At 42.4% G+C, this 16,000-nt stretch overlaps 1 protein-coding gene across 1 annotated transcript in view; it reads left to right on the top strand.

The window, feature by feature from the left end:
- The first annotated feature begins 10,234 nt into the window (after positions 1–10,234).
- Zfp808 (zinc finger protein 808) overlaps positions 10,235–16,000 on the top strand; it is a 31,728-nt gene continuing 25,962 nt past the window's right edge. The window contains exon 1 of the mRNA XM_087591799.1: positions 10,235–10,388. Within this exon, the coding sequence (XP_087447925.1) occupies positions 10,386–10,388 (3 nt within the window). The 5' untranslated portion in view covers positions 10,235–10,385. The remainder of the gene's footprint in view (positions 10,389–16,000) is intronic.

Genomic DNA, 16,000 nt, shown 5'->3' with positions numbered 1-16,000 from the left:
CAACTTCAGCTTCTTTCTTCAGACCATTTGCTTGCAAAATTGTTTTCCAGTCATTTACTCTGAGGTAGTTTCTGTCTTTGTCTCTGAGGTATGTTTCCTGCTTGCAGCAAAATACTTGGTCCTCTTTATGTATCCATTCTGTTAGTCTATGTCTTTTTATTGGGAAATTGAGTCCATTGATGTTGAAAGATAGTAAGGAATAGTGAATGTCGCTTCCTGTTATTTTCATTGTTAAGTGTGGAATTATGTTTTTCTTTCTTTTGGTTTCATTGCAAGGAAATCATATTCTTGCTTTCTGTACAGTCTAGTTTCTCTCCTTGTGTTGGAGTTTTCCATCTATTATCCTTTGTAGGGCTGGATTTGTAGAAAGGTATTGCATAAATTTAGTTTTGTCATGAAATATCTTGGTTTCTCCATCTATGTTAATTGAAAATTTTGCTGGCTACAGTAACCTGGGTTGGCATTTGTGTTTTCTTAGGGTCTGTATGACATCTCTCCAGGATCTTCTGGCTTTCTTAGTCTATGGTGAGAAGTCTGGTGTAATTCTTATAGGTCTGCCTTTATATGTCACTTGACCTTTTTTCCTTACTGCTTTTAACATTCTTTCTTTGTTTTGTGCATTTGGAGGACATTGGATCCCATTACAGATGGTTGTGAGCCACCATGTGGTTGCTGGGAATTGAACTCAGAACCTCCAGAAGAGCAGTCAGTGCTCTTAACCGCTGAGCCATCTCTCCAGCCCTACAAATTCTTTTCTTATTTCTATACTTAGGGTCTGGCATATGTATGTCAGACACCAGCTCTATATAAAATACTAAACCAAATAAGGATCAATGATGTCACTTGAAGGTAAAAGCATCCTTGGGTTTTATCTCTAAAACTCACATAGTGGAAGTAGATAATAGACATCTGTGAGGTGTTTTCTCACTGCTACCTACACCCATGGCACAAGTGTATATCCACAAACACAGTTGAAACATTTTTACATGGAGGAATTACAAAGCAAAGAAACCAGTTTTTGAGAATACATGAAATGATTTGCCAGTTTAAATTATTGTTATAAAATATCAGTATGTATTACCAAACATGAAAACTATGAGGTTTCCTTTTTAAATCTTAGTTTATCATTCATTCATTCCTTGATTCAAATGTGAGTCATCGGAAAACCTCAGTGTGTCTTCGAGGTACATGCCTGTAACGCCAGGACATGGGGATGGTGGCTGTCCAGTCTCTGTGCTTTAGACCATGGTTGTGTACATAGAGATTCTTGGATAGCCATCCTATGTAGTGACATTCTGTCTCAAGATGAAAGAGCATACCTCCTTTTACTGAAATTTCCTAAAACAATGTGACTGGCTTCTGGACTCATTTGGCAGCATTGGGAGCCCACAACAATGCCTGGGAGGTAGACCTCTGATGTAATTTATGCTTCTTGTAAGGAGAGAAAAGGAACATGTATGTATGAAGATTTGTTTGCTGAATGGGATTGTATTCTGATTCCTTGATGCCTGCAAAACTTTCAGTTAGGAACTCTGAGTGGTGGTGACTCTCGGTGACATCAAGGCTGTCCTCAGGGGACGATGGACCTCAAACAGAAGTCACTCTAATAAATCTGTGGAAGTCAAGCCTTTAGAAAGAACCATGGAGTATGGATGAATTATTGGGGGTGGGGCTTTAGATGTAAAAGCAAGAGGAAGAAAAGGCCCTCCAGAGTGCAATGCTTGGGGTAGATGTGAACACCAGCTGCCTTCCATTGTACTTTCTATATCCACTCAGCTGTGACGAGTCAGTCCTGTCTGATTCTTCACCTCTCTTTTTTCTTGGCACGTACACAGAGATGTCAGTGATAGCACCCTGCATACCCAAGAGGGCAGTCTCCGATTAGACCATAAAGTCTTTCAGTCCCAAAAGGTCATACCTGTAACCTGCCCTCCTGGTAGGAAGTAGATATTCTAAAGATTCATTCATATCTCTCCCTTTGGTTATGCTGTAGTGTAACAGTGAACCCCATGAGCTTTGAATTTCCCTTGGAGTCTCTGGAAAATGACTGATTCCTCTAGGTATGAACTTCTCCGCATATCTTCCCATTTACTGAATACTTTTCAGAGGCAAGAAGAGCTAGAATTCTGTTAAGGACTTAGGAATAGGAGAAAATTCCCTGTTCCAAATGTGTCACACGGAGTAAATATGTTAACCTTTTTCAACTGTTATAAAAAATGTCCTTTTTTTCCTTTTCCTTCATTTTTATTGTTTTATTTTAAAGAGTATTTTCACTCTAGTCTCTGGCTGGCCTGGAACTCCTACGTGTTGTATAATCTCAAAGAACTTTGCCCACCTTGCCTACAGAATACCAGCATTATAGGTGAACATGTCACAGCTAGATGAGTCAGTTCTTTCAGTTGGCTTAATGGGGATGAGTGGCTGAGTCTATCTGGTTAGGGTAGCAAAGACACAGACTGTGTTCCTAAGTCTAGCAATAGATGTCTACCATGAAATGCAGCCCTCTTCCCTTCAGCTCCACTGTCTGTCTGTCTTTCTCTCTTTCTTTCTCTCTTTCTTTCTTTCTTTCTTTCTTTCTTTAAACATTTATTCATTTAATGAATGTGAGTACACTCTAGCTGTCTTCAGACACACCAGCAGAGGGCATCAGATCCCATTACAGATGGTAGTGAGCCATCATGTCGTTGCTGGGAATTGAACTCAGGACCTCTGAAAGAGCAGTCAGTGCTCTTAACCACTGAGCCATCTCTCCGGCCCCTCCACTGTCTTTCTAATTAGGAGCAATATTGTTTTGCCTCATCATTTCTGTTATAAGTCAAAGGAAAAGGGCAGAGTTCTGTCCTTTTCTACAGATGGTGAAACCCAGACTCAGAATGCTCTGTCATTACTGAATAGATATATGGAACTGCTCATGTTGCTCATGCTGTGATTCTAATGACTCACTAAAGTGGAAGCCACCTAGCCAGACCTGGTGGCACAGGCCTGTAATCACCGTGCTTGAAAGGTGGAGACAGCCATTTCAGGATTTCGAGGTCATCCAAGTGAAAATGATCAATGGGGTATGGTGCTAGTCCTAGAGAAACAAGTCAGAATGTGATTGGCTCAGGCCTATATCCATAGACTTCCTTGCAGCTACAGAGGTTCAGGGTAATGACACCATTTTTAGCTGAGGTACTTACACTCCAATTTTTCTATACTTGATAATGTTTCCTGTTTGAAACACCCTGGTTACTTCAGGGCCAGGCTACTGCAAGTGGGAAATTTTTTCTCAGACCGGTATGAGCTCCCTAATGGCACATCCAATGCAAAGTGTTTATCCATGAAATCATGTACACACCAAACAGTACCGCACAAAGCAGGTGTTATTCATTTATTTGTGCATACTTTTTCACACATGGGGAACAAGAAATTGGTAAGGAAGGATTTCAGGGTACATAAGGAAGAGATAAGGAAGGCAAAAAAGTAATACGATATATTGAGATCAAGATGTATAAAAATAAAATTTAAATAAAAATGTGCTCAGATACCACAGCAGTTTGATAAGGCACTGTTAGAGGGGCAGGAGGCCCATTCCCAAAACTAACTGGTTACTATCTCTGTAAAGATCTGCTTCCCCCTGCTGGTCTAAGCCTATACTGTGCACAGGCACATGGGGGCAAAAGACCCATACATACAAAATAAAATTCAAAAAGAATACCTTAGAACACTGGAATTTTCTGCAGTGAAGTCGTGGTCGTGAGAAAGAGAACAGTCAGGGCTAGTGGAAATGTAATTCTTTATGTCCTGCATTGATGCATCTATTGCCTTCCTCTGAACCAACTTGCTCAGGAGGAAAAGTTACTTTAATGTAGAGAGCGGCGCGGCGAAACAAAGATGGCACCGACATCCAGCCTTGTCTGGATATAAACGACTTACTGCGCATGTGCAGGCTTGTCCCCTTGATAGGGGTCCCTCTAGTGGTGAACAGAGGTACTGCACATGTGCGGTTTATGCACCAGGTGTCAGTTGACCGTTAATATGCTAATGAGGTGATTCATTCTCCGCCAATCACTGGAGGACAAGTAGTGGGGTGATCCAAGCCCCACCAATCCCTGAGAGATAATTAGCATACAGTTGTCTATATAAGTCGAGCGATTTTGCTGCTCGGGGTCCCTGTTCAAGAGAGCTGTAACACTAAGAAGAGCTGTAACACTGAGAAGAGCTGTAACACTAAGAAGAGCTGTAACACTGAGAAGAGCTGTAACACTAAGAAGAGCTGTAACACAGTAAAGGCTTGTTCGCAGAAGAATCCTGTTGCCGCGCGTCGCTCTTACTGGCGGGACATTGGGCGCGCGACAAGTGGTGCCGAAACCCGGGAACCAACATCGCCAGTGCCGAGGGGACCCTTCAGTGTGCTGAAGAGGATTCAGAACTGCAAGAAGGTAAATTAAAAGGCAAGCTCCGAGAGGCATGCCCCTTTTGGATTTAGTCTTGCCGTGGAGGGATTGTTGCTCGTTTTTATAGTGACTGTTGTCTTCTTACTAGTTGTGTTAAAATGTGAGGACATAGTCAAGGCAGGACAGAACATTCAAGAGAGCATGTCAGAAATGGAGCAGAGTGAGAAATTAGGAGCGCGCAAAAAGAAAAAGGTTACTAAAACAAAAGTGAAAGAGATACAAAAGGTGGAAGAAACGCTGCCAGAGGAAAATATAGGTATGCCCCGGAGGACGAAGTACAAGTCATCCGGGGAGGATACTTTGTATCCATTAAAAGAATTAGAAGCCTTAGAACTGGCTGGAAGTGACTCTGAGCAAGAGTTGTCAGAGTCCGAGGAGGAGGAATTAGAGGAAGAGGCAGCCATATATGAGGAAGAAAGATATGGGCCTAGGTGGAGAGCCACTGTGAAGAAACCTAAAGTTATGGATCCTTTGTGGACAAGGCTGGTAATTTTGTTTCTTTTTTTCTTTGTGTGGGATAGAGAAGCCACTGACGGCAAGCTTAAGCCCGGACCAAAACCTCTTTGGCAAATGGTCCCTGCCTGCTTAGAGGATAAACGATGTAAGGAAGCCCTTAGAGCCGTTAGGACAGGTCAGAGGGTCCTTGCAAAGCAACAAAGTATGTCAGAGGGAGAAAAGGTCTTGAAAGAAAAAAAGAAAAGAAAAGGAGATAAAAAGAACAGAGAGAAGGCAGAGATAAAAAATGGGGTCAGTGCAGCTTTTGTTGTGGCTCAAGTTGAGGCTATTGCTAGGTATGTGATTAGGCTCTGGAAACCTCACAGAGTCATACTGATCAGATGATAGAGGTAGACCGCCTGAAAATTTATTCAGGCGAATCAAACAAAAAGATAAACTTGAGTGTGCCTACTTGGATTCCTGGTCTCAAGGAGATTTAGCAAGTGACAAGGTGCTTCTCTTAAAAAAGCAATTTCAATCGGCCCTTGGAGCCTTGCACCTGTAGCTAAGATATGTGTAGCCACTTCAATTTTGTTTTCTGACCGGTTTTAAATGTATAAATATTCTCTACATGCCTTGGTTATGGACTATTGGCTTTTAAGTTATTGGATATGGTTTAAAAAAATGTAACATTGATAACAGAAAGTTGACATAAAACTGGTAAATTTGGATGGAGTCATTCTAGATAACATGTGGCATGAGCCAATCCAGGGAAACAGGTCTAAATTGGGATGCCTTTGCTACAATTTTTTACTGAACACCCAGTGATCTTTCCTAAGATCACTGCCTCAGAACCTTTGTCTGGAGTGTTAGATATTTATACAGATGGCTCCAAAACAGGTGTAGGTGCCCATATGGTTGATTCTCAAGAACCAGTATTAATTCAGTACGGTCCAGGTACCCCCCAAATTACAGAATGTAAAATTGTATTGGAAGTTTTCAAAAGATTTCATGATTCTTTTAATTTAATTTCTGACTCTGCTTATGTAGTTAATGCTGTGCGCTCACTTGAAATTGCAGGGCCAATTCGGTCGACTAGTACCATATGTTAAATTCTTTTAGAATTACAAAATTTGATTTGGGCCAGAAAAAATAAATTTTTCATACAACATATTCGAGCCCATACTAATTTGCCTGGTCCCATGACCAGTAATAATGCCCTGGTGGATGCTAATACTCATAGAGAGTTTATTTTTCATGCCGCTCCAGTTGATCTCGCTAGAGAATTTCATCAAAAGTTTCATGTACCTGCCCTTTACTCTTCAACAAAAATTTATTATCTCTAGAGCTGTAGCTCGTGATGTGGTGTTAAGTTGCCAAAATTGTGTTCAATTTCACCACCCTCCTCATGTGGGGATTAACCCTCGTGGTCTGATCCCGCTAAAACTTTGGCAGATGGATGTCACACACATATCTCAATTTGGAAGTTTAAAATATGCTCATGTTTCTGTTGATACCTGCTCCGGTATTATACACGCTACTCTGATGACTGGTGAAAAGGCTCGTAATGCCATTAGCCGTTGCTTAGAGGCATGGGCAGCCTGGGGAAAGCCTGATAGTCTCAAGACAGACAACGGGCCTGCCTACACTGCAAAGTCCTTTCAGGCATTTTGCCAGACAACGCAGTTCAAACATACTACAGGATTGCCATACAATCCCCAAGGTCAAGGAATTGTGGAAAGGGTACATCGTACCTTAAAAAAGCTTATTAAAAAACAAAAAAACAAAAAGAGGGAATTGCCAGCAGCCGAACACCAAATGAACAACTTTCTTTAGCTCTTTTTACTCTAAATTTCTTAATTTTGGATGTGCATGGCTGCTCTGCCGCGGATCGCCATGCTGCTACTACACCTATAACTAATGCAGAAGTAAAGTGGAAGGATGTCTTAACTGATGAATGGCGTGGCACAGATCCCGTGATTTCGAAATCTAGGGGAGCGATTTGTGTTTTTCCGCAGAATCAAGAAAATCCAATTTGGGTACCTGAGCGTTTGACTCGAAAATTGCCTTCTGCTCTTCCTGAAGATGAGATTACGAACCCTACTATTACTACTGGGAATGGTAATACAGGTTAATTTGCTCACCCTGTGGGCTATTGCCAGATCCTGGCCAGTACCCATGCCAGTTCATAGCAGTTCTACTGTTTTGAGAATAAGACTGGCAAGCATAATCTCTGGCCTTGGTTTCAATGGGTGCTGTCCAATGAGCAAGGGGCATATACATCCCTGACCCCCTTTGCTAGGTTGATGAGAGAGAACTTCGTGCTGTATAATGTTTCAGCTACCAGAAAAAGGTGATACCAGGTTGATCAATATTCAATATAATAACCTCTTGGCAAATAATACTGCCACTAGTACTTCAGTATGTGTTAGATCACCTTTTTTCTTTCTGATAAGCACTAATGTAAGCAGTGGTGCTTTAAATTGTAATAGCTCTGATGTAGTCTGCTATTTAGCTGAATGCTGGGATGGCACTAATGACACCGCAGTGATGGTTAAGATTCCCTTCTTTGTGCCAATCCCAGTGGAGGCAAACCCAGATAGCTTTCCTATTCTTAATTTGCTGAGAGCCAAAAGAGATTTTGGAGTTATGGCAGCCATAATTTCAGCCATTGTGCTGTCTGCTGCTGCAGCTACCACAGCTGCAATCGCTATGACCAATCAAATACAGATGGCTGAGACTGTCAATCAGATTGTAGAAAGAACTGCAGTGGCACTAGAGATAGAAGAAGAATTTAATACCCATTTGGCATCTGGCCTTCTATTAGCCAATCAAAGGATAGATTTAGTTCAAGAACAAATTGAAGCACTGTATCATATGACACGGCTGTGTTGCGTTTCCTCCCTTAGAGGTTTATGCATTACTCCTTTGCGAGCTAACTTTTCTCAGCATTTTCAACAGAGCAAAGAAATCTCGAATTATCTGAAAGGAAACTGGTCCATGAAAGCAGAGCAACTATCAAGACAATTGCTGATGCAGATTGCTGTCCTCAACAGCACTAGGCTGGACCCCATCACAGTTGAAGACTTTACCTCATGGATTACCAATGCTTTCTCCCTTTTCAAGGAGTGGGCGGGCATGTTTGTCCCGGGGAGCTATTGTCCTCCTGGGATGCGGAGTAGGTCTTATTGGCCGTTTAAAAAGAGAACATGCTAGACACAAAGTGGTTGTTTACCAGACTATGACCACCATTAAAAAGGGTGCTTCTCCCAACATATGGCTGGCCTCTTTGAAAGATTAAGAGTTCGCCCTAGATCATTTTTGTCACAGTCATGTGGAGTCATTGTATCCAGGGACGGGCAACTTTCCTCGAACTCGGACCAACCTAACACACGGGGCCCGGTGGCGATAGGGTAACTCTATGACGGGTAAGGCCGAGTTTGGATGAGAACGACCTAAGACAGGAGCAATGACAAGATTGACGTGACACCCAGATCTAGACTAGTCATTTTATTAAACAAAAAAGGGGGAGATGTAGAGAGCGGCCCGGCGAAACAAAGATGGCACCGACATCCAGCCTTGTCTGGATATAAACGACTTACTGTGCATTTGCAGGCTTGTCCCCTTGATAGGGCTCCCTCTAGTGGTGAACAGCGGTACTGTACATGTGCGGTTTATGCACCAGGTGTCAGTTGACCGTTAATATGCTAATGAGGTGATTCATTCTCCGCCAATCACTGGAGGACAAGTAGTGGGGTGATCCAAGCCCCACCAATCCCTGAGAGATAATTAGCATACAGTTGTCTATATAAGTCGAGCGATTTTGCTACTCGGGGTCCCTGTTCAAGAGAACTGTAACACTAAGAAGAGCTGTAACACAGTAAAGGCTTGCTCGCAGAAGAATCCTGTTGCCACACGTCGTTCTTGCTGGCGGGACATTGGGCGTGCAACACTTTACCTTGAGGTTAGAATAGCTCAGCACAGTTGTTCAGGTAAGAACAGTAACTATTGCAGTGTCATGTGACCGTTCCTTGATGTATTCTGTATTTGTGTTCTGTGTCCTTTGTATATGGGAGGGTTGTGGCATTGAAACATCTTTTAAGGCTATCTTTTAGTCAAAACATTAAGGACTAGTATGAGATAGTTTTGCTGTGTAAATCTCCATCTGCCTCAGTGACTAAACTTGCAAGATCCTATTCCCAATTAAATTGTTCAAAGCATCACCTAGAGGCCAAACTTAAAAGAGACTTATGGATGACAGCACACGTGGAACTCAAAATCTGTCCTAGGCTGCCTCTTCTTTGGGCATCAGCCAGAGGTGAATGAGTGATCTCTCCCTGGGAAAGGATGTTAATTCTACACCAGCTGTACATCCAGCCTTTTAGAACATTGTTTCTGAGACAAGCATTCCCATGGCGAGTCACAGAGCCCTCATTCCACTATGTTATTTCCCACGTCAGTAACATTGTTGTCCTACTGATAACACCAGCTGAATCTTAAGATAAAATATGTACCACCACTGTGTTTTAAAAGTTGAGTCATGTTATCAACTGTTTATTGCATCTAGAGGGACCAGAATAGGAAGAAGGTTACTGGGTACACTATTGGGGTTGGGAGTAGGCAATCAGGTGCTGCAGCAGCCATCAGGACAAAGGACCTGGTCGTGGCAGTGTAATGATTTAGTAATTTTACAGAATGCATTAATCCATGTTGGGTGAATGAAAACAGACTAGATCCGTGGGTGAAGGCTTTGTGATGTCAGGTAAGCCCATGAATATTCAAACTGCACTTAGCTTACTGTCCTAGGGAGATATATGAATCCTCATTGAAATAGTGAATTGAGCTCAGAAATTTGAAACACAGGCCTTCATTGGCTGTAGTTGTTTGGGTTAAGTTATGGGTCTCGGGGTTGGGGATTTAGCTCAGTGGTAGAGCGCTTGCCTAGGAGAGCAAGGCCCTGGGTTCGGTCCCCAGCTCCGGAAAAAAAAAAAGAACCAAAAAAAAAAGTTATGGGTCTCAGTAGCCAGCAATCCAGAGAGGCAAGGTCAAACCATATACTTCACTCTGCACCAAGCTGAATACCTTGCAAAGATTCCTCTTGATTGAGGAGGAGCAGCAACAGCAACAAGTGTAGGAGGAAGAAACTCCTGCTGAGTGCTGGAAGGCAGCAAGATAGGTTATTGGAAGACACACAAAAGAGATACTGAAATAAAAATCTTGCATCTCTGAGAAGGATAAGCTCCCTGACTAGAATCCTGGGCCAGAAACGCTATGCTGTGTGCCTTCAGCAAACTCCAATCCTGCGGGAGGGGTCATGTCACTCAAGATTCACTGGCCAATCAGGGCCTCCAGGCAGGGCGTCCACTAGTAGAAGAGGAGTGTACTTCCTGGTGCCCTGTTTCCAGCAGCCAATTTACCTGAGTTGCTTAGCGGGCTTGACTGATTGGCCTGTTGTGTTTTGATGTCTGCTGCCTGGTGTCTTATGGACGTGCTGGCAATCTACTAAGTCGGGACATGGTGAGCAGGTGCCCACTGCCCAAAACGAGAAGGAGCGGGCGGCTCAGCCTCAGGACTCATTGTGGTGGGATGCAGGGGGCCAACCCTGGCTGTTCTTTTTGGTTTCTTTTGAGGCAGCGGAGGGGGAAGAATGTCCGCGGGGGCAAGACTTGGTCTTGCGAGATATTTAGGGTTGCTGTTTTACCTATTTTAAGTCTAAGGCGCTTTGCAGCTGTAGCTGACTTTCCTGAGTTCCTCAGAGGCCAGACTGTAAACTGCAATCTCTGGTGTGTAGCCCCTCACCTTAAAACAGCATGGGGTTAAGTAGCCTTTCTTCTATCTCCAGGGAACTGGGCTGCTCTAACTTCCAGCCTGGTAGTTGAAGTCACAGGGAGAAAAGTGACAGACACACTTTGAAAGGTGACTTTAATGTTTATTTCCAAGTTTTTCTCAAACGTTGTCTACGTTGAGGGAATCGGGTAATTGAGTAAAGGATTGATTGCTAGATCCTTTCCCTCAAGTCCAGATGCACTCACTTGATAGGCTTGGGGGAAGTTTGGAGCAATAAACTTCTATGAGCCAGGAGAAGAGAGACACCCTCAGAGAAGAAAGACTTTTATACAAGCAAATATGGATAAACTCACCTAAGTTCTATACAAAATCATATGTTTTGGGGCGGTTGGCTTGATCAATGCATATTGAATTTCCAACTGGAGGGTACCCCTTTGCAGCTGTGTCCAATCCACTTGCACAATTACTTCAGCTCAGTGGGTTGAGAAGAATGCCATATGTTTCAGCTGTGTGTTACATTACGTATCTAGCACCTAACATTGCACATAGGGTCCAGGTCAAAGCCATTCTCTCTGCCAGGGAATGGCCCTTACTTATTCAAAATTGGTACGGATATGTGGGGATTTTCTTATTATTAATAATGTTTTTCTTTTGAAAGAGTCAACGATTGATTTCACATTTTATATTTCATTTCTTATTAATTCGTTCATTTTTATTGGTTACTTGATTTATTTACAATTCAAATGTTATTCCTCTTTTTGGTTTCCCCTCTGCAAACCCCCTATGATATCCCTCTTCCTCGCCCCCACCAACTCCTGCCTCACCTCCCTAGCATTCCCCTAATTTGGGGCAGAGTCTCCACAGGACCAAGGGCCTTCCCTGCTCCCATCGATGTCAGATAAGGCCATCCTCTGCTATGTGAACAGCTGGGGCCATGGATCCCTCCATGTGTTCTCTGGTTGGTGGTTCATCCCTGGTAGCTCTAGGGGAATCTGATTGGTTGATAATGTTGTTCTTGCTATGGGGTTGCAAACCCCTTCAGCTTCTTCAGTCTTTCCCCTAAGTCCTCTCTGCTGTCCTAGTGCTCACTCAGTCCAATGGTTGGCTGTGAGCATCCACATCTGTATTGGTCAGGCTCTGGCCGAGCCCCTCAGGGAGCAGCCATAGCAGGTTCCTGTGAGTTCATGCTTCTTGGCATCAGCAATAGTGTCTGGGTTTGGTGTCTGCAGATAAGATGGATCCGCATGGGGGGGCAGTCTCTGGATGGCCTTTCCTTCAGTCTCTGCTCCATTCTCTGTCCCTGCATTTCCCTTAGACAGGAACAATTGTGTGTTAATATTTTTGAGATGTGTGTGTGGCCCCATCCCTCAACTGGGTCTGCATATGGTCTCTACAGGTTCTCATTCCCCTTTGTTGGGTATTTCAGCCAATGCCATCCCAGTTGTGTGCTGGGAGCCTCTTGCTTTCCTAGCATCTAGGGCTTTCTAGTGGCTACTCCCAGTTCCTCATTCCCCACTGCTACACACTCCCCTTCCATTTCCTGACCCTCTGTACTTCTTCCTGTCTCTCCCCACAACTAATGCTCTCCCACCCCCACTGCCCGCCCAGCCTTTCCCTCTCCCTCTTTCTGCCTTCTGTAATTATTTTATTCCCTCTTCTAAGTAGGACTGAAGCATCCACATTGGTCTTCCTTCTTGCATTTCATATGGTCTGTGAGTTGTATTGTAGGTATTCTGAGTTTTTTGTCTAACCTCTAGTTATCAATGAGTACATACCATATTTATTCTTTTGTGACTGGGTTACCTCACTCAGGAAGATATTTTCTACTTCCATCCATTTGCCTGTGAGTTTCATGATGTCATTGTTTTTAATAGCTGAGTAGTACTCCATTGTGTAGATGTACCACATTTTCTGTATCCATTCCTCTGCTGAGGAACATCTGGGTTCTTTCCAGCTTCTGGTATTATCAATAAGGCTGCTATGAACATAGTGGAGCACGTACCTTTGTTATATGTTGGAACATCTTTTGGGTATATGCCCAGGAGTGATATACCTAGGTCTACAAGGACGAATATGTCCAATTTTCTGAAGAACAGTCAGAGTGATTTCCAGAGTGTTCGTACCAGCTTGCAAACCCACCAACAATTGAGGAGTGTTTCTCTTCTCCACATCCTTACCAGCATGTGCTCTCACATGAGGTTTTGATCTTAGCCATTCTGACTGGTGTGAGGTAGAATCTCATGGTCATTTTGATTTTCATTTCTCTGATGACTAAGAATGTTGAACATTTTTTTAAATGAAATTTCCCTCTCTCTTTTTAAAATTTTTTAAAACACTTTACTATATATCAGTACACTGTAACTGTCTTCAGGCACACCAGAAGAGGGCATCTGATCTTATTTCAGATGGTTTTGAGCCACCAGGTGGTTGCTGGAATTTGAACTTGGGACCTCTGGAAGAGCAGTCAGTGCTCTTAAGCACTGAGCCATGTCTCCAGCCCCAGTGTTTGGATTGTTAATACTTAAATGACTGATTTGGTTTGAGGCTGTCACAATTTTCTCATATATTCTTGTCTCTGCCTCCTAATTTGCTGATTGTCAGCATTTCAGACCACATGATCATTTGATGGAGATGCAATTTAGGGGGTGCCTCCGAGCCATTCGATTTTCCTCATTTGAGAATTCTTTGTTTAGCTCTGTACCCCAAAAGGAAGTTGATAACATTGCTGCTGTGACAGTACTTAATATTAGGGATGAACAGTGCCTTTGTTGTGAAGTCAAAAGATCATTTCTAAGAAATGATGGTCTGGTTCCTAGGACTTGTGAACACTGCATTCCACATTTTGGTTTGCCTGCTACATTGTACTAATTGTTTAGAAACTGATAGACAGGCGGTGATGGGAAGCACTCTTGAGAGAAAGATCAGTAGCCACTGACGGTAAGAAATAAACAGATTAGAGGGCAGTTTGAGGTATTTTTGTGGTGGCTGTGAAGTCTGTGTTCTTTTTAAATTTTTTACACATACAATCATAGGTAATAATGGTCAAGTTGACATTATGCCTGGCAGAGTCTCCTTAAGTGTTTGATGAAAGCCTGACTGTATTTTGTGCTTTTGTTCATGGCTTTTTCTCTCTGATCCCTCATTATGTCAGCAAGGCTGCACGCAGTCTTGATTATTGTATCTTTGTGTCTTACTGTGTCTGTGTGTTTTCTATTTCTTTATTATCCTATTGATAACTCTGTGTTGTATAGGATGGCACATACCCTGGGATCAGCTTCCCCATCATAAATTGTTGTAATGTTTTTATATATACATTTTTTAAAAGAATTATTTATTTTATGTCTATGCATACACTGTAGCTGTCTTCAGATAAACCAGTAGAGGGCATCAGATCCCAACACAGATGGTAGTGAGCCACCCAGTGGTTGCTGGGAATTGAATTCAGTCTACCTGGAAAAGCAGTCAGTGCTCTTAACCACCGAACCATCTTACCAGTGCCAATTGTTTGATATTTTAATTTATACTTTTTTTTAAATCTGAGTTGCTGTTTCCATCCTGTCTGAGATTCAACCAGTGAGCTCTTTTCTCTTCTTGTCGCCATGTGCCTACATTGCTGTGATGGATTCTAATCCTTTAGAAGTGCAAGTCCAATTCAATGCTTTCAGTAATGATTCCTCTTGGCCATGACCTATTTCATGATATCAGTGAAAATTAACCATACAGTAGGGTTGTGTGGATGATCGGAACACAGTAAATTTACCCTTCCAACTACACAAACCAGGGAGGACTTTCTTCTACATTAGCTGCAGAGCAGTTAGCATCAGTGCAAATCCTTTAAGGGTTGGAGTGATCCCAAGATTGACAAGTCTAGGCTGCCGTGAGGAATAATCCTGTTAAGAACATTCTCCTTGGGCTGGAGAGATGGCTCAGTGTTTAAGAGCACCCCACTGCTCTTCCAGAGGTCCTGAGTTCAATTCCCAGCAACCACATGGTGGCTCACAACCATCTATAATCAGGTCTGGTGCCCTCTTCTGGTGTATCTGAAGACAGCTGCAGTGTACTTATATATAATAAATGAATAAATTAATCTTTAAAAAAAAAAGAACATTCTCCTTTACTAATAAGGAGACCAACGTCAAATGACTTCTCAGCTCTCTCTTCTGTAGAAGATTCCGATGCTAGGAATATTTGTTGAAAGGCGCTTCCTTAAACACAGACTGCTATCTACTATACTTTTTTTTTTAAAGATTTAATTTATTTATTATATATAAGTACACTGTAGCTGTCGTCAGACACACCAGAAGAGGGCATCAGATCTCATTACAGATGGTTGTGAGCCACCATGTGGTTGCTGGGATTTGAACTCAGGACCTCTGGAAGAACAGTCAGTGCTCTTAACCGCTGAGCCATCTCTCCAGCCCCCTACTATACTTTTAATATGTGTTATAGATTATAGTGTGCTCATCAAATCAAAGTCAGCTGGGGTTCTAAATCAGACCCTGTCTCAAACAAAGGAAATAATCAGAACTGTATTTGTCATAGGCTAGCATATTTCATTTTTTCTTTCCTTTACTAATTAATCTTAATGGTAAAATTTGATTCCAAGGTAAAAGTTACCCTTTTTTTTTTGACTTGTTGTTCATGTACATTCTTGTGATTTCCACATCATACATGGTTTCCAGTGTTCCTGGTATGTTCTGTTAACTGGGTGATAGTGAACTAAGTTACTAACTGAAAAAAGATTCTACTTCTGTAAGCACATGCCATGTACCTAGGCCTTGAGCTTGACTATAAAAGCCATCCCCTGCTTTTTAATAAACTGATTTATTTCTTTTATGTATTCAGTTTACATTCTGCACACTGCCCTCCTCCCAGTTACACCCTCCCATAATTCTTCCCCCAGCTGCCTCTCCTTTTCTCCCCTGAGTCGATGGGCCACATTGCATTACGCAGACCTTCTATTTCGTAGGACTAGTGTAACTACAGTATCTTGGTTTCATACTACGTTCAATGTTTTATTCAGATTCTTGATAGCCTGGTGTGTAGACCCAAAAATGGGCCAGTCAGACGCTCATCAATCATCTAAAATTGATTACCTTACTGTTCATTCCTAATATTAAATATTGTCAAAGAAGGGAAGTTATCAACTTCCTTTATTCTGTTCCTTTCTGGACTGTGACTTTACCACTTTCAAAGTTCCTGGAGTAGACATTGATATTAAGCTGTGATGAAAAGAGTACAGAATCTTTGATGTAAAGGATTTTCCAATGCCTGGGAAATAGCGAATCACACTGAGTAGAGTTTACCTCATGGAGAGACTGCTTCCCTGAGGTAAGTAGCAT

This window comes from Rattus norvegicus, chromosome 17, assembly GCF_021556685.1.
Source record: "Rattus norvegicus strain SHRSP/BbbUtx chromosome 17, alternate assembly SHRSP_T2T, whole genome shotgun sequence".
NCBI classification, from domain to species: Eukaryota; Metazoa; Chordata; class Mammalia; order Rodentia; family Muridae; genus Rattus; species Rattus norvegicus.
The sequence above is the reverse complement of the archived record's forward strand: the minus strand, read 5'-3'. Positions and strand labels throughout refer to the sequence as shown.